This window comes from Chiloscyllium plagiosum, chromosome 8, assembly GCF_004010195.1.
Source record: "Chiloscyllium plagiosum isolate BGI_BamShark_2017 chromosome 8, ASM401019v2, whole genome shotgun sequence".
Lineage (NCBI taxonomy): Eukaryota > Metazoa > Chordata > Chondrichthyes > Orectolobiformes > Hemiscylliidae > Chiloscyllium > Chiloscyllium plagiosum.
The window spans coordinates 102,627,421-102,649,713 of record NC_057717.1 but is presented as its reverse complement, the minus strand read 5'-3'; the positions used below and the strand labels follow the sequence as shown (position 1 = coordinate 102,649,713).

The 22,293-nt window shown below is 47.0% G+C and overlaps 1 protein-coding gene across 1 annotated transcript in view; it reads right to left on the bottom strand.

The window, feature by feature from the left end:
* Positions 1 to 22,293, bottom strand: part of LOC122552376 (collagen alpha-1(V) chain-like) — a 290,918-nt gene that overhangs the window by 243,636 nt on the left and 24,989 nt on the right. The window contains exon 2 of the mRNA XM_043695125.1: positions 1,266 to 1,433. Coding sequence (XP_043551060.1) covers positions 1,266 to 1,433 — 168 coding nt within the window. The remainder of the gene's footprint in view (positions 1 to 1,265; positions 1,434 to 22,293) is intronic.

Genomic DNA, 22,293 nt, shown 5'->3' with positions numbered 1-22,293 from the left:
TGGGACAATCTAGAACGAGAGGTCATAACTTCAGGATAAGGGGCAATAGATTTAAAAACAGAGATGAGGAGAAACTACTCCTCTCAAAGGATGGTCTATGCAGAATTCACTTCCCTGGAGTGTGGTGGATGCTGGGACAGTGAGTAAACCTAAGGAGGAGATAGACAGATTTTTAATTAGCAATGAGTTGAGGCGTTATGGGCAGAGGTCAGGAGGGTGGAGTTGAGGTCTCATAGAGGCCAGCCATGATTGTATTAAATGGCGAAACAGGCTTGAGGGGCTGAATGGCCTACTGCTCCCTAGTTTTTATGTTCCTTGTTAGACAGGTCCACCAAAGAAACAGCACATAATCAGCAGGTCTGGCAGCCTCGTGGAGAGAAGAACAAGAATTCAAAGATGGAGCAAGTTAGGGTGGGAAATGCAGGGGTTGGGGGGGGGGGGGGGGGGGTTGGGTGGGATGCTCTTCGGAGGGTCAGTGTGGACTTGTTGGGCTGAATGGCCTGTTTCCACACTGAAGGGATTCTATGTCTTAACATTTCGAGTCCAGTGTGACTTCTTCAGAACTGACCCGAAATGTGACACCGTTTTTCTCTCTCCACAGAAGCTGCCAGACCCACTGAGTTTCTCCAGCACTCTCTGCTTCTCTTTTAATTTCAGTTTTGCAGGATTTCGCTTTTAAACGTGTGTCAGTTGTGTTTAACTGGTTGCAGGTGGAGGGCAATGACGGGGGGTTTTACTTGAGCTCAGATGGGAGAGACACTAGGGTCTCGTAGTGCAGTGGCAGCGTCCCTATCTCTGGGCCAAAACGTTAAGGGTTTAATTCAAATTTCAGGATGTGATGACCATGGAGATATTATCACCACACATCCAAAGAAGCTCATCAACCTCGTAAGCAGGTGCTGTGGTGAGGTTAGGAGCCATATGCTAGTGATCTTACGCACCATAAATAAATCAAAGATTGTCTTGGTCTCTTTCAGAGAGTACAGCATCGTTTAATAAGTACAATCTGAGCAAGCTTCCACATGTCACATTGTTGCTTCACCTGGTTAGGAGTTTACTCTTGGCCCAAGATCTGTTTTGTGCTCAAATACAAGGACTCACAGTGGATCCTCAGCCTCAATTTCAGCTTCAGGGTAATCCAAGCATCTCAATTTACAGCGGGCCATGAAACAAATCCCCCAACCCTGAACCCGAACCCACCCCACCACCTACAGCTTTGCAGGAACTGTATCAACCAAAGTTTGCAAACTGCAATATAAACACACCTGGGAATAACTGCGTTGTCAGGGCGCTAAAATGAGTTTTGTTTTCTAACCGGAGTGCAAGATCTGTCTCTTCGGAGCCTTTTCGATGTGTGCAAAATCCCGCGACTGTTACGACTCCATCCAGGGTGTCCTGGAGGTCCAGTATTTGCAAGACATCGACTGGGTCCTCTGCAAGAGTCAACGGAACATTTATTGGATGTGGCTAATGCATCTGGATTTACCCAGAAACGTGTTGCCAGGCAATGTTTTAACAAAATATTCAGCCGTACATCCTAAGGAGAGATAGAGTACAGGCAGTTCCGCCATAACGCGCGTTTCGTTAATGTGAATTGACAAATTGGGGACACTGTTTCCAAAGCGCAGACTTTTAAAGCGTATATTGCTTACAATATGATTCCGGCCCCATTAGTTTAAATGGTGCTGCTATTATGTGATGTTCTCATAATACGGGGTCGCACAAGAACGGAACTATCATGTTATGGCAGAACCGAATGTAATCCAACGATGCTCTTTAAGCCAAATGTCCTTTCATGCACACATCATTTCACTTGATGCTGAGAATTCGCAATCAACAGGGTTTTGTTACATTCCAAATTCTCCTGTTCTCCCAGAAATTTGATCTGGCTGCTTTCAGTCCTCATCTTGAAACTTCGGTCAGTTCCAAACACTTGTTTTCCACCCACCCACCCACCAGCCAGCAAGCTACTGTCAGCCTGAACAGCCCGAGAATCACAGCACGGTGGCTCAGTGGTTAGCACTGCTGCCTCACAGCGCCAGTGACCTGGGTTCGATTCCAGCCTCAGGTGACTGTATGGAGTTTGCACGCTCTCCCTGTGCCTGTGTGGGTTTGTTCCTGTTTCTTCCCACAGTCCGGAGATGTGCGGGTTAGGCAAGTTGGCCGCGCTAAGTTGCCTGTAGTTTTCAGGGATGTATAGGTTAGCTGCATTGCCGAGGGATTAGAGAGCGGAATGAGTCTGGGTGAGTTACTCGTCGATGGTTAGTGTGGACCTGTTGGGCTGAAGGGCCTGTTTCTACACTGCAAGGATTCCAGGAGAATCAGACAGTAAAGAGGCCTTCTCGCCCATCAAATTTACACCAGCAAAAACTACTCTAACTCTACGTTTATTCCAGCTCTTGACCCACAGTCTCAAATGTTAAAGTGTTTTTTTTTTCATTTTCACGTCAGTAAGATTTCGTGTCTCCACCACCCTCCTAGCAGTGTGCCCCCAATGAAATCAGAGTTCACGGTCTGACGTTGTTGATTTCAGCGTCGAGTCCAGCTTTCACTGAGCTTCATAAAGGCAGTATGGCAGATCGAGGGCAGAGATGTCAGCGTGAGAGTGAGAATACCCAGTGACAGAAGCTCAGCACCAAGGGAAGGTATTCTGCAAACAGCAGAACCTACAGTACTCTGAGCAATGAACACAGAGACCGGATTCCTTCTCTTCTATGCACGTTTTGATTTTTCTCCGAAAGTGTTGCTTTCAGGCAGCAGCACACATACTTTGCTCCACCCCAACCCCCTCCCCAATCCATCACCATCGGGCACGGCACAGTGGCTAGCATGGCTGCCTTACGGCGCCAGGGACCCGGGTTCGATTCCAGCCTCGGGCGACTGTCTGCGTGGATTAGCTTCCCTACACTGTGGAAACAGGCCCTTCGGCCCAACACGTCCACACCGACCCTCCAAAGAGTAACCCACCCACCGACTAAGGCAACTTACACTATGGACAACTTAGCATGGCCAATTCACCTGACCTGCACATCTTTGCACAGTGGGAGCAAACTCACGCAGACACGGCGAGAATGTGCAAACTCCACACTGACAGTTGCCCAAGGCTGGAATCGAACCTGTGACCCTGGTGCTGTGAGGCAGCAGTGGTAACCACTGAGCCACCGTGGAGTTTGCATGTTCTCCCCATGTCTGTGTGGGTTTCCTCCAGGTGCTTCTGTTTCCTCCCACAATCAAAAGATGTGCAGATTAGGGTGGATTGACCATGCTAAACTGTCCATAATGTTCAGGGATGTGTAGACCGGGTGGATTAAGCCATGGTAAGATAAGATGTGTCTGGGTGGGAGAGTCAACGCAGACTCAATGGACCAAACAGCCTCTCCCTGCACCATAGGCATTCTTTCTAAGATTCTGTTCCCTTTAACCCTGGCTGACCAATCATTTGTCATTTAATCTTGCCCGTCTTCCACCCTATCACGGGCGTCTGTTTTATCCTTGTTCCCAACCCTCCATGTTCAAAGCCTCTCTAAGTTTTCCAAGTTCTGCCAGCCTGAGAGACAAACTCTGTCTCTCTCTATCCAGCCTCAGACCCGCTGAGCGTTTCCAGTCTCCTCTGTTCTGAGATCCAATTCCCAGCATCTGCAGAATTCTGCTCCTCAGGTTCAATCTATTGTTCATCTGCCAAGCTAGTTCTGCAAATAAATACTCTCGCTCATCGTTCATGTTATAATCCCTGCGACATGTCCAACTGGCAGCGATGTAACAGGATACCGCCTCGGCAAGATTCAGCTATCCCAGCTTTCTAGAGGAAGGGAGCAACACATTTGACATTGCCTTATTCAGGAAATAACTATTTGTTTTCACAGCTAGGCAGCCATTAATCACAGCCAGCACTGCCGCTGCAATTTAATCAGCTTTCCTTATTAAATCAAGCTTTGGACTGACTCTGCAGTCAAAAAAAGATAACTCCTGTTCTAAGGCTACTGAAAAGATGTCATTTATTTCTGTTGGGGATGGCCCAATATGTACTTTGTAAAGCTACTCTATGTGATTTTCCCTTTACAATGAATTTGCGATATCCCCCTCTCCCAGTTATAATTGCTCACGGGACACACTGCCAGAATTAAAGAAATTTCTACTCAGCAGCCAGTCAAAGCTACACTTGATCTGACAGGGCATATTAGATTCCTAGTGCAGACTATCCGTCAAATTTTCCTCCCTCGAGCGAAAGTATTTTTGGACCATCATCTGACTTTTTGATAAGATAAAATAAGGACCATGCTTCCCCGGGTGAATTAAAACAGCAAGAGGCGATGGCCTTGTGAAATTGGCACTAGTTTATTAATCCAGAGACCTAGGTAATGTTCTAGGGGATCTGAGTTCTAGTGAGATTTGAAATCAATGAAGATATCCAATGATGACCATAAGGAAAACCCATCTGGTTCAGTAAAACCTAACTGGGACCCCTCATTATGGAAAATCCTTTGACAATCCAGCAACATCTAAAAGCCAAAAGAACGGTGGATGCTGTGAATCAGAAGTTGCTGGAAAAGCCAAGCAGGTCTGGCAGCACCTGTGATGAGAAGCCAGAGTTAATGTTTGGGGTCCAGAGAAGAAGGGACACTTGACCCGAAACGTTAACTCTGATTTTTCTTCACAGGTACTGCCAGACCTGCTGAGCTCTTCCAACAACTTCTGATTTTGTTTAGCAACATCGAACTCACTACTTATATATCTATCCATATACCTTGGGGGTAGATGATAGCCTAGTGGTATTATCACTAGACTATTAACCCAGGGGTCCATGTAATTTCCTGGGGTCCTGGGTTCAAACTCTACTATGGCAGATGGTGAATTTTGAATACAGTAACAATCTGGAAATAAGTGTTTAATGATGACCATGAATCCATTGCCAATGGTCATAAGTCATAGAGATGTACAGCTTGGAAACAGACCCTTCGGTCCAACCCATCCATGCCGACCCAGATATCCCAACCCAATCTAGTCCAGCACCTGACCCATATCCCTCCAAACCATTCCTATTCATATATCCATCCAAATGCCTCTTAAATGTTGCAATTGTACCAGCCTCCACTACATCCTCTGGCAGCTCATTCCATAGGGAAAACAGCCCCAGCCTGTTCAGCCTCTCCCTGTAGCTCAGATCCTCCAACCCTGGCAACATCCTTGTAAATCTTTTCCGAACCCTTTCAAGTTTCACAACATCTTTCCGATAGGAAGGAGACCAGAATTGCACGCAATATTCCAACAGTGGCCTAACCAATGTCCTGTACAGCCGTAACATGACCTCCCAACTCCTGTACTCAATACTCTGACCAGGTCAAGGAAAACCCACCTGGTTTACTATTGTTCTTTAGGGAAGGAAACTGCCATCCTTACCCGGTCTGGCCTACATGTGACTCCAGACCCACAGCAATATGGTTGACTCTTAACTTCCCTCTGGGCAATTAGGGATGGGCAATGTGTGCTGGTCTAGCCAGCGATGCCCTAATCCCGTGAATGAAAAAAAAACAGAATGGAATGAATAACAGAGGAAAACAAAAAGGGAGGTGAACCCGGAATGGCTGTGAATTGTAACCACATGATTGGTCTTGGCGAGGTGAAGAATAAATAGGACCAGGGATGGGAGGTCAAGCTCCAAACTGACCAGCGATCCCATGTCTCTCAGAGATGGGAATCAATAAAAACACCTTCCCCAGCTCTGGCATGGGATGCAGGAGAACACAGTGTTTAGGATGGGGTCAGGTCCTATCTAACAACTTGTCCACGAGGTTAGGAATGATGAAATGGAGAGCAGCCCACACCATGTGGAGCTGTCATTCAAGGGAGGAGGGGGGTGGAATAGAGAGGATCCATCCTGACGATGGACAGAAAGAGAAAGGAATGACAAGTGGCTTTGCATCAATGAGCTGAGTCAGGAATGACGGGAAAAGGAATCAAGGAGAAAATGTGGCTCTTGCAGTTTTAGATGGCCCAGGGATCAGAATTTTAAACTTTAGTCTTTAATAAATAAGCCAGCGCTCCTCTGCGTATAGTGTGTTAAGGCATGAGTCCTGACTGGAGGCTTTACTAAGCTTCATGCAGTCAGTTAAAATGCAGCCTGGACACTTCCAGGTTGTGTCAGGTCATAGGTCAAAAACAAGAGAATGTGACGATAGAGAACGTGTCTGGGAGAACAGGGAACTCCAGACCTGATTATTAGCCACTGTATGAATCCCACAGATATCTCCTGGATCTCTTCATCAGAAGGAACGCTGCTTTGTTGTCGATCCAATGGCATGTTTTGAGAGGTGTAATTAATCTTTGAAGCGAAAGAGGAAAGAAAGCAAGGGTGCTTCAGAACAAGCAATGAAAATTTATCTTGCTTTGAAGAAAGGCGAGAGCGATGAGATCAGGGATGGAGCGGAGTGGGTGCTGGAGGGCAGGAGCATCGCCAGTAAGGGCTGGAGGAGGGGGAGAGGGGGGCAGGGAAGCAGGTGGAGTAAAGTCTAGACAGGAAATTGAGTCAAGCTGCCTGACTGAGATGGCCTCCTTGGTAAGGCCTACTCACAGCTGCTCAGTCCAACCCTCACACTCAGCTAGGTGTCAACAAGATGTTGCCATGGTGACCTGTGATAGACAGGTGCACAATATTCTGCTGATTAGGAGACGGGGAACTCACAGCATGTACAGATCACCAGACCCAGCAACTCAATGATAGAAATAGCACAGCAATGAGAAATGACACAGTATTTACATTCCTTGGTGAAACACCATCACACTGATAATCAGCAAGTGCCAACAACACACACACAGTCACAGACACGTGTACACAGTCACTGACACACACATACATAGACACACACATACATAGACACACAGTCACATACATGCGCGCACAGACACACACACACTGACACACACATACATAGACACACACACAGACACACACGCTGACGCACACATATAGACACACCGTCACATACGCACCCATCCCTCACCCCCTCAAACACACATACACACCCACATGCCCCCTCCCCTCCCCCACCTCACACACACACAGAAGCAGACACTGATAAGAGACCAGCATCACCTAAGGATGATGTAAACAATGTATTGTGCAGGGAAAAATGCAAATAGTGAACTGGTGATGCATGGGGTCGGACATCTGCATATTTGGCAACCTAGGTAACTCAAAACACGCATTTTATTTGTATAAAAAGGCAGAAATCTGGACTGAAGTACAATCGTGTAGAAAAGTCTATCCCATCTGCCTTAGTCCTGGGATTTCGATACACACTGCCGACAGACATCTTATATTTGCTTCAATAAAGGCCTGGTGTTGAACACACTGCTAAGCAGTAGACAGCAAACGATTGGGCTGATAAAAAAAACTCACTAACCCGCTGCTTCACATTGTATCAATGACCCTGTGTACGTTACAATGCAATAGCCAAGATGTAGGCAACACTGAAAACTCCGACAATGAAGCATCTTTAGTGATTTACCGCAATAAAGGTGCTCGTGAAATGCAAGCTCTTGTTTTGAAATGTACCTTGCAACACGGCACGCACAAACAAGTGAACGCCCCTCTGCAGAGTCACATCGAAACACACAAGACTAGGAAAGGCCACGCTAATTCAACCCCTTCATCACCTCCATCCCACTATCACCTTGGATCCAATGTCTTGAGACTGATTCCCGGGATGGCAGGACTGAGATATGAAGAAAGATTAGATCGACAGGGCTTGTACTCGTAGAATTTAGAAGAATAAAGGGGGATCTCATAGAAACGTATAAAATCCTGATGGGACTGGACAGGCTAGATGTGGGAAGAATGTTCCCGATGTTGGGGAAGTCCTTGGTCTAAGATCAAGGGGTAAGCCATTTAGGACTGAGGGATGCGGAAGACTTTCTTCACTCAGAGAGTTGTGGACTTATGGAGTTCCCCAACAGGAAGCTGTTGGGGTCAGTTTGTTAGATATATTCAAGAGGGAGCTGGATGAGGACCTCACAGCTAAAGGGATCAAGGGATATGGGGAGAAAGTGGGAGTGGGATACTGAGATTGCACAGTCAGCCATGTTCATACTGAATGGTGGGGTAGGCTCGAAGGATCAAATGGCCTACTTCTGCTGCTATTTTCTATGTTTCTACATTCCGAGACCTGAATGATAATGGCAGAGGCAACAGGAGCTATAGATTGTATGAGGAGCTGTTGTTCGATGGCTGACATGCAGTCAGTCGTCAGGTGCAGCATTTCAATTGCCACAGCTAAATGGCCACCTCTGACTGTAACAAGCTTGGTGGGCCAAGTGTAGACAGACAGCGGTCCACTAAAGCAGAAACAGTTGGCTTTAATTTATTGTTTTGGCAGGTGACAGCAACATCACAAAATCGCTGATGAGTTGGAGAGATGATCAGAGGGTGGAAAACTCAGCTCTCCTCAGCAAATCATGGCACGGCGACTCAGTGGTTAGCACTGCTGCCTTACAGCGCCAGGCACCCAGGTTCGATTCCAGCCTCGGGTGTCTGTGTGGGCTTCCTCCCACAGTCCAAACATGTGCAAGTTAGGAGAATTGGCCATGCTAAATTGTCCACAGTGTTCAGAGATGAGTAGATTAGGTGCAGGGGTAAGTTTGTCTGGGTGGGTGAGTATTTGGAGGATCAGTGTGGATCTGTTGGCCCGAAGGGCCTGTTTCCACACAGTAGGGATTCTAATCTATCCTAAATCAGGACGAGTTGTCTGAAATACATGAAGCTGTTCCCACTCGGAAAAGGAACAACTGTTGTGCAAACAAAGTAAGGGGCAATGTGAGAAAGAAACCTCCTCCACACGGCAAGTAGTGAGGGCTTGGAAATCTGGTGGAGACAGTCTTGGAGGGCCCTGGATAATTATTTGGATTGAAATGTTGCGCAGGGATTTGTGGAAAAGGTAGGAGATTAGCATTATGGATAGAACGAGTGCAGGCACGATGGGCCGAATGGCCTCCTCCTGCACTGTAACAGTTCAGGGATCATTCTCTAGAGCTGCTTGCAACTGCTCCTGCCAAGGATCTGCTGCCAGTGGTGCCTTACACCAACGTCACACGCGCCCTTCGCAGCTCAACACCACCCGGTCTGTGATACCCATGACCCAGCCGGATCCACGGTGAGCCCTCTTCCCCCTCCCCCGCCAACCCTTCCCCATTGAGCCCTCGTGGAGGAGATCTCTGCAGCTTTCCAGCTCTGAACAAATGCTCAAAACACTGCCATGACTTTTGCCTCTCGCTTTTTAAGGGTTCTTTTAGCCTTTGCATTTTGCAACACCTCTTCATTTGTCGTGTGCTCTGTATATAGAACTTTGACTGTACATCTTTGCATCTATATTTCAAAGCAAAGATACCTATTAATTTCAGAAGCAGACAGGAAAGTGGATAGAATGTAGCATCTTACAATTATATGTCTGTAATGATCGATATACAAACTGCATTATATTGCAAGATTATATAAACTGCAATTAAGATCCAATTTCATGCAGCTTATGTATGATACAGTTTTTGATTTGTAAGATATTCGTGTATAAGCTGCATTATACCATAAGTTTATAGATATAAGATGCATTAAATTATAAGTATACAAATATAATTTGCATTATCATGTATCTTATAATTTAACACACTTTATATCTATAATGTCACACTATAATACATCTTATTTGTGAATATCTTACAATATATTGCAGTTTATTATGTATAACCTGACAATTTAACACACCTTGTATCTATGTATAATCTAACAATATAATGCAGTTTATATATACATAACCTAATAGTACAATACTACTTATATATATCACACACATATATCTTACAATTTATAGCAGTTTGTATTCACAACCTCACAATATAATGCAATATAAGGGACCTAACAATATATTGCAGCTTATATCTATAACCTAACAGTAGAATACAGCTTATATATATAGATGCAAATATCTTACAATTTATTGCAGCTTATATTTACAATCTTACAATATAATGCAGTTAATGTATGGCACAGACTCATCACTTCGTAGCTCATGTTAGGGAAACATACGCTCTCGGATTTACAACATATCATATTATGGATGTATCTCGGTGTGGTTTAGCCAGTGAATCACTTCAGAAGGCATTGACTGAGATAAAGAAAGAACTGCTTGTGTTTAGCACCTCTCACATGACCTCAGAATGCCCCCGAGTGTGTCTTACATTCAATGGGGCATTTCATTTCCCAGTGATGCCACTGTTACAACACAGAGAAAGGTGGCAGCCCATTTGTGGAGGGCAGGCTCCCACTAAGAGCGATGCTGTCAATCACCAGACATTCCATGGGCACTATATAAATGCAAGACATCCTTTCAGGGAGAAAAATATACCAGACGACAGCTCGCTGGTTTGAAACCCTGTACAGGATGAAAAATGGGCAACTTCTGCAGAATGCAGCCCTCAAGGCACCATCGATAAAAACCTCGACTGTCAACAGCAGAAGAAGATTTATTCAGACACCAGGATTCTGAGACACTGATTGTCAGCGAATTCACGAGATGCTGGACTGACGTCAAGATTGCGAGTCCTGGGATCTTGACTCTGTGCAGGTTTCTGACTGCAGGGAGCTGCTCAGTAAATGATGAGCAATGAAGAGGGAACAGGTGAGTGGGTTTTAGGCTGTGTCACTGAGAGAACGGCCACAGTAAGGTGACAACTACACACACACATTCCAATTAGTCACCTCTGCTTCCAGACCACGATCCCAAAGCAGCTCAATCAGTCATATCGTCTCACTGAGCATGTGCCAGATTTAACCAGTCCCTTCTTGGGGAAGGGGATGGCCCTCAAGGGATCCTACCATTACCTATTCATTTCTTCACTGTTTCAATACCATTGAACCTCTACAGTGTGGGGGCATGCCATTTGGCCCATCAAGTCTTCGATGACCCTCCAAAGAGCATCCCAAACCAGACCCCCATTCCTGCATTTCCCCTGGCTAACCAAAACACGATGGGTAATCTAGCAATGGCCAATCCACACAGCCTGCACATCTTTGGACCGTGGGAGGAAACCCACGCAGACACGGGGAGGATGCGCATACTCCACACAGACTGTCTCCCGAAGGTGGAATTGAACCCTGGCGCTGTGAGGCAGCAGTGCTAACCACTGAGCTACTGTGCTTCTCCAGACACTGATGCTGCTGCAAGGGCATCCCTTCACCCACCTTCCCATATCGCACACTCAGCCCGTTGTGTCCGTGCTGGCTCCTGAGGGCATCCCCACCCCCAGCTCCGTTAGTCCTTTCGCTCCCGAGTATCTTGAAAGTTCTTGGGTTGGCTTTGACTCGGGCGATGCGTTCCAGGTCACTCGTTGCGTCCGGATGGAATCCGGGGTGTCTCCTCCAATCATATCTGACCTGCGTCGCCCCGGTTACCAGCCTCGGTCCCCAGGAGAACCCCAGTTCCTGCTCAGTTACTGCCCACGCCTCCTCTCCACACACTCTCCCCTGTGCACATCCTCCAAGGCCTGAGGTGGAAGTTGGGTCAAAGGGATCTGGCTGCATCTGATTAATCACTCCCAGACCACAGCTTATAACTTCCTCAGCAGCTGGACTGCAAACGCAGGAAACCATTCAACCATCTGCACCGACCACTGGTCTCTTTGAGACGAAGTATAGACGTGGTGGGGCATAAATGTGGAAAGAATCCCCTCTCTGGGGCGGGGTGGGGGTGGAGGTAATGCAGGTTGGGTCTTCTCATTCAAATACACTTTTCTCAGCTTGTTACCCATGTAGGGAGAAGCCCACCCTCCCCAAGTGTTACAGGGAGAGAGGTTGGAAACTCACTGGGACCTTCGGGACTGAGCACCACGTTCAAGAGAGAGCACCTCACTCAGTGCAACCCAGCAGCGTCACTCACCAACACCATCTCACCACCCACCCACCCCAACCCACAACCCAGCGTTGAGGAGACAATGGCCGAGTGGCTCATCCAGCGACCCAGGTAATGTCCCTGGTTCGAATCTCTCAACATGGTGGAATTTGAACCCAATGAACAAAGTCTGGGATTACCATTGTCAGAAAAACCCATTGGATTCACTAATGCCCCTTTAGGGGAGGCAATGGCTTAGTGGTATTATCACTAGACGCTTAACCTGGAGACCCAGGTAATGTTCTGGGGACCCAGGTTCAAATCCTGCCACGGCAGATGGTGGAATTTGATTCAATAAATATCTGGAATTAATTGTTGAATCCATTGTTGATTGTTGCAAAGCCCATCTGGGTCACTAATGTCCTTTAGGGAAGGAAACTGCCATCTTTACCCGGTCTGGCCTACATGTGACTCTAGACCCACAGCAATGTGGTTAACTCTCACTTACCCTCTGGGATGGGCAATAAATGCTGGCCTAGCCAGTGACGCCCTCACCTCATGAATGGAGAGAAACAAAATCACCAGAGATGCCACAATCTTGGTTAAAAAAAGTGATATCACATTCTCACACAATCCCTCCCTTAGATGTTCTCCTGAAGGATGCGCAAAAAGGGAAGTTCTTATCCCTAAACATGCCATTGCAGGCTGCGGGGGTGAAGGGCCCCTTGAAAGAATCCAGCTGCAGAAGATGGCACAAAAGGGTGATTGATCTGCTGCCCTCTCCCATGATGTACCACTGCCTACTCCATGTGTCAAGCCACTGTGAGTGAAAGTTGGCATTGGGAATGGATGCCAGGCATCTCCACCAGACATCTCATGTGCAATCAATAGTAAGCATCCTGTCTGGAAGCATCACAGCTTGGTACAGCACCTGCTCTGCTCTGGGCCGTAAGAAACTACAGAGACTTGTGAACACAGCCCAGTCCATCACACAAACCAGCCTCCCATCCATTGACTCCAACTACACTTCCCACTGCCTCGGGAAGGCAGCCAACACCTTCACAGACACCCTCCCCCCACCCCGGTTATACTCTCTGCCAACCTCTCCCGTCAGGTGGAAGGTATAGAAGCTAAACGCACAGACCAGCAGGTTCATGAACAGCTTCTACCCCACTTCTGAGTGGACCTCTGAAATTTTAAATTTAATGGTGATCTAACTCTTTGTGCCCCTTCTCTGCAGTTGTAACATTGCATTCCTCGCTCTGTTCTGTTATTCTTACGCACTTTGTATGGTATGATCTGCCTGCACTGCACGCAAAACAAAACTTTTCACTGTACCGAGGTACATGTGACAATAATAAATCAAATCAACGTCTGTCATTTAATCGCAGGAGACCATACACACCTGAGAGCTTGTCACCAGAGGTATGGAAGGAGGGCAGAATAACATCAAATGGCCTTTGCAATCGAGATCTCTTTTGGGTTCAACCTGACTTAGGTGTGCTGGCATTAGCATTGGCATTGCTGATGAAGAGCTTATGCCTGAAACGTCGATTCTCCTGCTCCTCGGATGCTGCCTTGATCTGTTGTGCTTTTCCAGCACCACACTCTCGACTCTGATCTCCAGCATCTGCAGTCCTCACTTTCTCCCAGGTACATCAGGTTATCTCAGTCCATCAGGTCAGGCTACCCCTAACACAGTCAGTGTTTAATAACAGCAAGCTAGACTAAACATGTCTGAGAGTTTTCATGAGACGATCAATATGGAGAGTGTTCGGTCAGTGTTTGCACAAAGAAACATCACATAATTAACACATCCAGTCTCTCCATAGCTCAGCGGTTAAGATTTAGGATGGGGTGAACGCTAGGTACCAGGGTAATTACGCTAACACTGACGGTCTAGCTGCCAAGTTCAAAATGTTCTCAAGGTTGATCTCTTACACGTTGGTCAGAGGGACAAGCGAGAATAACAAACAGAGACAGAAAGTGACAAGGGGAAGCGATAGTGAGAGAGAACAAGCAACAAGCAGGGACAGAGAAAAGGAAGCACAACTGACAGAGAGAGTTTGATGAAAGACAGACAGAATGTGACATACGAAGAGGGAATGCGAATCAGATGCAGTGACTAACAGAGACAGAGAGCAGCTGACAGTGCCTGAGAGGAAGAAAGAGAGAGAGGAGAGAGACAAGTAGTGAGAGAGATGGAAAGACAGTAAGAACGGAAGAGACAGAGAGAGAGAGAGCATCAGACAGAGAATGACAAAGAAAGACAGACAGAGAGACAGGCAGAGTGAGAGATGGAGTGACAGCAACAGACGAAAGGGTTGCTGGTGGGAGAAATGCCATCTCCTTCAGGAATGACAATGTATTTCCAAGTCAAGGATAGTTGTGGCTTGGAGAGGAACTTTCAGAGGGTGGTTTTCCCATGGAATCTGCTGCCCTTGTCCGTCTAGATGGAAGCGGTCGCAGACTTGCAAGATGCTGTCCAAGTAACCACAATGTATTGTGTGGATGGTGCACACTGCTGTCTCAGTGCATAGGTGGTGGAGGGAGTGAATGTTTGTAGATGTGGTGCCAATCCAGCAGGTTGCTTTGTCCTGGATGATGTCAAGCTTCTTGAGTGTTGCTGGAGCTGCCCCCCCCCCGATTCAGGCAAGTGGGGAGTATTTCATCACACTCCTGACTGTACCTCATTGATGGTGGACAGGCTTTGGGGAGTCATGAAGTGAGTTATTCGCTGCAGTACTCCTAGCCTCTAACCCAGCTCTTGCAGCCGCTGTATTTATATGACCAGTCCAGTTCAGTTTCTGGCCTGTGATGTTGGTATTCGGGAATTCAGTAATGATAAACCTAGATGTTGAATGTTTACAGGAGGGCTTTAGTGTCACTCTTATCTGAGATGGTCATTGCCTGGAATTTGTGTGGCATGAACGTTACTTGCCACTTGTCAGGTCAAGCCTGGATATTAGCCTGCATTTGAACATGGGCTGCTTCATGAGTTGCGAATGGTTGTGAACATTGCGCAATCATCGGCGAGCATCCTCACTTCTAACCTTATGATGGAGGGAAGGTCTTTGCTGAAGCAGCTGAAGATGGTTGGGCCGAGGATGCTACCCTGAGGAACTACTGCAGAGATGTCCTGGAGCGGAGATGACCGACCTCCAACAATTGCAATCACCTTCCTATATATCAGATGAGACTCTAACCACTGCAGAGTTTGACCCCTGAATGCCCATTGATTTCAGTTTTACCAGGGCTCCTTGATGTCACACTCGGTTGAATGCAGCCTTGATGTCAAGGGCTATCCCTCTCTCCTCCCCTCTGGAATTCAGCTCTTTTGTCCATATTTGAGCTAATGCTGTAATGAGGTCAGGAGCTGAGTGGCCCTGTTGGAACCTAAACATAATGTCACTTATAGCACTGTTACTGACACCTTCCATCACTTTACTGATGACAGATAGTAGACTGATGAGTTGGTAGTTGGCTGGGTTGGATTTGTCCTACTTTTTCTGTGTATGACATACCTGAGCAATGTTCCAGATTTACATTAGTTCTGTTACAGCTCCCCCAATCCCCTCCCCACAGAAGTGACACTGTTTTCAGCATTTCTCCATTAGATTGGGTGAGGACCCCTGAAGAAGGGCTCCTGTCCGAAACGTCGATTCTCCTGCTCCTTGGATGCTGCCTGACCTGCTGCATTTTTCCAGCAACACATTTTCAGCTCTGATCTCCAGCATCTGCAGTCCTCACTTTCCCCTTGAGGACCACATTGCCCACATTAAATCCCACCCATTTATCCCACACGTTGAAGCCCTTTGTTGAGAAAGAATATGCAAGCAGAACTCCTGCTCTGAGTCGCTATCAGTAATCCTTGCTGGAAAACGAGCATTGTAAGACGATGTTAAGCTCAGACGCAATCCCCCTAGTTGGTCTATTAGCATTCACTGTATCGGCTCCAAGGACAGATTTGGGAGGGTGTTACAAAGAGGGAGGAGGGAGTTGGAAGAATTGTCTAGCCTGCAGCCAGTGCCTCTAGACAGGGCACAGAGGTGAATTGGTTTCCACATGGTGGCAATGAGTCATCTGTCTACCATGCTCTCATTGTTCAGTCCTCCTCCAGTCCTGAAAGAAAAACACCTAATTCGTAATCGGGATCAGAACAGCAGCTTTCTTAATAACTTTGTGTGCTTTAATTGACATCTAGATTAATGTCTCAGGGGGACAAATTCAGTCGCTGAAACTTCTTGGCGAACTGTAGCTGGAGCCCATTGAAAACCTGGAAACAAGCCAACGCCGAGCAATCTTCATCCGCTGAAATGAGGCTAGTCAGTCAGATGGAACTGGGTCCTTTCATCTGCACAATTATTAATGCACTGTGGCACTTCCAGGCAAATATTTTTCATCACTTAAAAAGGGAAGGGAGCTCCTGGGCAGCTACTTGTGAAAGAACGACCCCTTTCCGTTTCAGTGCCACACCAAGGCTTTATTTACTGTGCTACAGGATGTGGGTGTTGCTGGCTAGACCTAGCATTTGCTGTCCATCCACCTATACCCCTGGAGAAGGTGGCAGGGAGCTGCCTTCTTGAACCACGGATGTAGTTACACCCATAGTGCTGTTGGCAGGGGTGCATTTAGAATCGTTGACAGTGAAACAACAGCGATTTATTTCCAAATCAGGTTGGTGAGAGTCTCGGACTTGCAGGGGGTGATCTTCCCATAGATCTGACGCCCATTCCCTTCTACATGGGAGAGATCGTAGAATCCCTCAGGTGTGGAAAGCAGGCCATTTGACCTATCGAGTTACACCAACCCTCTGAAGAAGATCCCACCCAGACCCATTCCCCGTACCATATCCCTGCATTTCCCATGGCTAATCCGCCTAACCTGCACATCCCTGAACACCACGGGCAATTTAGCATGGCCAATACACCTAACCTGCACATCTTTGGACTGGAGAAGTGAACCAGAGCACCAGGAGGAAACCCACACACAGTCAATCCACTCAGACAGTCACCAAGGCTGCAATCAAACCCGGTTCCCTACTGCTGTGAGACAGCAGTGCTAAACACTAAGCCACAGTGCTGCCCTTGATCAGGGAATGAGGAAGGTGTTGGATCAATGTCTTACTGAAGAGCTTGCAGTGCATCCCTGAGACAGTAAAGGCACGGTAAAGTCACCATTGTCCCAGAGGATTAGAGAGAGACATCAGGTAGCGGTTTAACCTGAGGGTCACCAATCCTCAGGCGAGAGGTTGAGATGGAGAGTCCCTCAGGATAACCTCAGCTGGTGATGGGAATTGAACCCACGTTGTTGGCATTACTCTGCATCCCAAAGCTGCAATCCAGCCAACTGAGCTAAGTGACCCGCCTCTTGACAACACCCACTGCTGCCATGGCATGCCAATAGGCCAGTGAGTGGATCTTTAATGAACTGGATAGCGTGCCAACCAAGTGGGCTGCGTACTCCGTCCTCCTGCCTAGTCATGGAACGTAGTCCGGGATTTGTACAGTGTCATCAAGACACTCTCGTTACCAACTGTGTCGAGAGAAGGGACACTCAAATCCTTATTTATTTATTTGCTCCCCGTTTGTGAACAATCGCTGATAGGGCCAGCATTTATTGGCGCCCCTTATCACCCTGGAGAAGGTGTTGGTGACCACCCTCTTGAATCCGTGTGGTGTAGGGACACCCAGAGTGCTATTAAGGGAGGGAGTACCAGGATTTTGACCCAGGGACACTGAAGGAACGGCGATAGGTTTCCAAGTCAGGCTGGTGAGTGGCTGGGAGGGGAACTTGCAACTTAAAGCAGGAAAGGGAAGGGAAGTCCTGGGTGGATACACGGTAAAGAACTATCCCTTTCAGCTTCAGCTAAACACCAATTTATTATTTTTTGACAAGAATCAAAGTAAAGTGAAACAGAACAATCAAAAGGAGGGAGGAAACGAGCCCAAACAGGTGAGCTATTTGCAACATCGAGAAAGAAAACAACATTAAAAGAGTTTTTGACTTGTATGTTAATTTTTGGTCTTTATCAGCGATTGTACTGATGAGGGGGAAGGGGTTTCAAACTGTTTTGACAAAAAGCAAGGAGTGAATGCGAGTACCCAAGAATCTGAGCTGCCTGGAGCTGCCCACAAACCAAAATTGCTGGGAAAGCTCAGCAGGTCTGTCAGTTTCCGTGGAGAGATAAAGCAGAGTTAATGCTTCCAGTCCTGTTACTGTTCATCAGAAGTGGCGTTCTGAAAAAGGAGCTGAAATGTTAATTCTGCATCTCTCTCCACAGATGCTGTCAGACCTGCTGAGTTTCTCCAGCAATGTCTTTGTTGTTTCTGATCTTCAGCATCAACAGATCTATGTTTTTTTGTTCTCGAGAGCTGTCCAACATGGCAGTTCCAGTACTGTCTCACAGAGCCAGGGACCAAGGTTCGAATCCAGCCTCGGGTAACTTCTGTATAGAGTTTCCACATTCTCCCTGTGTCTGTGTAGGTTTCCTTTTGGGTGCTCCAGTTTCCTCCCACAGTCCAAAGAAATGTAAGCTAGTTGGATCGTCCCTGCTATATTGTCCTTAGTGTACTAGGATGTGCAGGCTAGTGGATTAGCCATGGGAAATGTAGGGTGGGTCGGTTGAAAAGCTCTTCAAAGGGTCAGTGTGGACTCGATGGGCTGAATGGCCTGCTGTCACACTGTAGAGATTCTATAAGGAACCGTGTTAGCACTCAACAACACCAGGAACAAAAGGAGTGATCCTCAGGGAGAGTAAATACAACTCTTCACGCAAATTCCGACCTAACCAGCTCTTTATCCCAATCTTGATATTACCTCAAACAGAACTTGCCCAATCGTTACTTGAGCTAAACAATCAACGAGGAAGGAAAGAATTAAGACAAAGAAAGTTGCATTTACATAGCAACTTTCACAGCCTTGGCATGTCACAAGATGCTTTACAGCCACTTCTACAGGTTGCCGTTGAAGCAACAATGACCAGATGTACAAATTCCACAGGCAAACGCTACCATCCTGACCCATTAGTCTGAGGGAAAAGTAGCAAAACAAAAGGAGGCTGAGTCTGGCTGACCAGCTCTTTTTCGAGTGGTGCTGGGGTGGTAACTTGCCAAACAGAACCAGGGTGGGGTGATGTAGAGAGAGAGAGAGAGAGAGATAGTCCTGCACAGACAGACAGACACATAACCACTACAGGCTTTGTGTCAGAAAGCCAGCATGTCGACGAAATAGATGGAACAAACGAGGAAGGCAGGAAACGAGCCCAAACAGGTGAGGTATTCGCAAACTTGAGAGGAACAAAGAGACAGAAACCAGCTTTCACATCCCCGAGCCCATTACCTTTGCACCTTTGATCAATGAAGCCAAACAGGGCGAGTGCTTTTTAGCTCCGTTTTCCGGACAGATCTTATCAACTTTGTTTTTGCACCCAACACAGTCACTGCCCTTCGGAAAGCACTTCACCAAGAGGACATTGGAAACCTTTCAACCAGTGGAAAGATTATCGAAGTCAGACTTCCATGGGAAATATATCCTCGTTTTAAAGACCCCATGAAAGTAGGAGCTGGTGATAAAATGAACAAATGAAAAACTCCACTGTTTCCAGCTGGGGCATGGCTGGGCGATGATGTCTGGCTGTCAATAACATCATCAGCCAATGTTAACATAGCAAACCATGTTTAAACAACAAGAGGGTATAGGAACATTAATCAGGATGAAAGTGAGACACTGACCAAGCCATCGGGTGGGGTGCACTATTGATTAGTCAGACGGGGAGGTTGAAGAGCAACCTTTGTGCTGGGGATGGAATTTCAGACACAAGACTTGAAGAGTACAACACTCAAAGGCAGAGAGCTGTAAAACACAGAAACAGACTGTTCAGTCCAACCCATCCATGCCGGCCAGATATCCCAAATTAATGACGACTTCCATTTCTAGGCACTTGTCCCATATCCCTCTAAACCCTTCCTCTTCATATACCCATCCAGATGCCTTTTAAATGCACCAGACACGGCACCAGATTAGATACAAGGGTTCCGAGGTACAAAACACCTAGGTATAAAATTGTAAGAGAACTGAAAAGGTTAAGCAACACTTTCATAGATTAAGTGGAAACAAGGTATTTGTTAAAACTAAAGTCAATCTCAATCTAAACTAGCAAAAATAAAGGAACTAAGTTGAATGTTCAGCAACCTGATGAATGAACTTTGATGAGTTGGTGGAGAAATTGGAAACCGCAATGGTCAAGGTTAATCCAGTTTGGCAGACAAAGGACCTTTCCAACTGATTGGAGGATTACCTGGAAGATGGGCCAAGGAATGGCTTGTGTAATTGTACCAGCCTCCACCACTTCCTCTGGCAGCTCATTCCATACACGTACCACCCTCTGCTCCGGTTTCCTCCCACACTTCAAAGATGTACAGGTCAGGTGAATTGGTAATGGGAAATTGCCTGTAGTGCTCAGGGATGTGTAGGTTAGGTGCATTAGTCAAGGGTAAATGTAGGGGAATGGGTCTGGGTTGATTACTCTTTGGAGGATCGGTGTGGACTTGTTGGGCCGAAGGGCCTGTTTCCACACTGTCGGGATTCTATGAGAACAGCAGCAATTTTAGTCAGAACGTATTGTCAGAACAGTGCATCCAATGACAGGGACCAATAGCAAAGCTGCATATTTTTGAAATAATCTTCCTTTTATGGAATTGCAAGACACAGGAAATATGCCCTAACCCCATTAAACTAGTCTTCCTTCAGAGTTTATCATCACGATGCTGTTTGGCATTCATCAGACAAACAAAGAAAGTGAAGGGAAAGATAATTTGTTTATGCAGTGAATTTGAATTGCAAAATACAACTCGGAACATGCATGTGAACTATCAGCACCAGCAGACAGAAGCTACAGTTTCTCATAACAGTTTTAATTTATTCGGTCACAGGACTTCGAGAGGTTTATAAAAACATCAGGGGCATAGATAAGGTGAATGGCCTTATCCTGGGGAAGGTGACTTCAAAATAAGATGGCATAGGTTTAAGGTGAGAGGAGAAAGATTTCAAAAAGGTCTGAGGGGCAACTTTTGCACACAGAGGGCAGTTTGTGTGTGGAATGAACTGCCAGAGGAAGTGGTAGATGCAGGTACACTTACGACATTTTAAAGACATTGCTCTGGGACATGGACAGGAAGGGTTTAAGAGAGATATGAGCCAAACACAGGCAGGAGGGGATAATTAGATGAGATTAGATTAGATGCCCTAAATATGGAAACAGGCCCTTCAGCCCAACAAGTCCACACCGACCATTCAAAGAGTAACCCACCCAGTCCAATTTCCCTCTGACTAATGCACCAAACACTACGGGCAATTTAGCATGGTCAATCCACCCTAACCTGCAAATCTTTGGACTGTGGGAGGAAGCTGGAGCACCCGGAGGAAACCCACTCAGACACGGGGAGAATGTGTAAACTCCATACAGACAGTTATCCAAGGCCGGAATCAAAACTGGGTCCCTGGTGCTGTCAGGCAGCAGTGTTAAACACTGAGCCACCGTGCCACCCTGGTTTAGTTTGGGAAATCTGGTTGGCATGGGCGAGTTGGGCCAAAGGGTCTGTTTCCATGCCGTGTGACTGTATGTGGGGAAGGCCATTATTTATTACCTATCCCTAAATGCCCTCCAGGAATGGTTTGGGCTTCGAAATCTCCTCGAGTCAGCAGAAATCAAAAGTCTCACTGACTCGCTGTAGTGAGGGAGGGCAGGGCTGCCATCTTGAAATGAGATCCCCTTCGCCCTCGTTGGGGAGTCCCAACTCACTCTATTGAAAGGAAAGCCAGGTAACTCTCCCCCTGCCCTGCGCCCTGTGTTCTGCGCAGTAAACATTCCTCAGTCACTAAAACAGATGATGATCTGGTCACGATAGTCTTGCTGGTCACAGCTGGGCTGCTGCCAAAAGCACGTCACTGGACGTAAGGCCCTTTGGGGTAGGTGGAGGGTGGGTGGACTGCAAGATCATGACAGACACTATGTAAATGCAAGCCTTCCTTTCTCCTCGGCAGCTTACCTAGCCAGGACACTGGAAATGCCAGGGCCCTGACCGACCGGCATTGGAAGGGTCGTGACTCACGTCTTGGGAGTCGGGAGGGCACGTGCAACTCAAACTGTGGAGCCTTGACCAACATCAGTCTGAATCGCCTGGTTGTAAAAGGGAGAGAGGGAAGCACTTGCACCGAGCTCCTGGTGAGGGGATGTGGGGTGGGGAGAGTGAGAGAATTACTGGCCAGAGCTGCTCCTCGAGCTATGTTTCTGTTCACGTGCTGAGGATCACCACCTGCAGCCCTGAAGCAACCGAAGGGAGGACTGGTAATAAATGGGAATATTAACTAGGCTGCTCCCCAGGTGTAACCATCACCACCATCCCCACCCCCCCCCCCC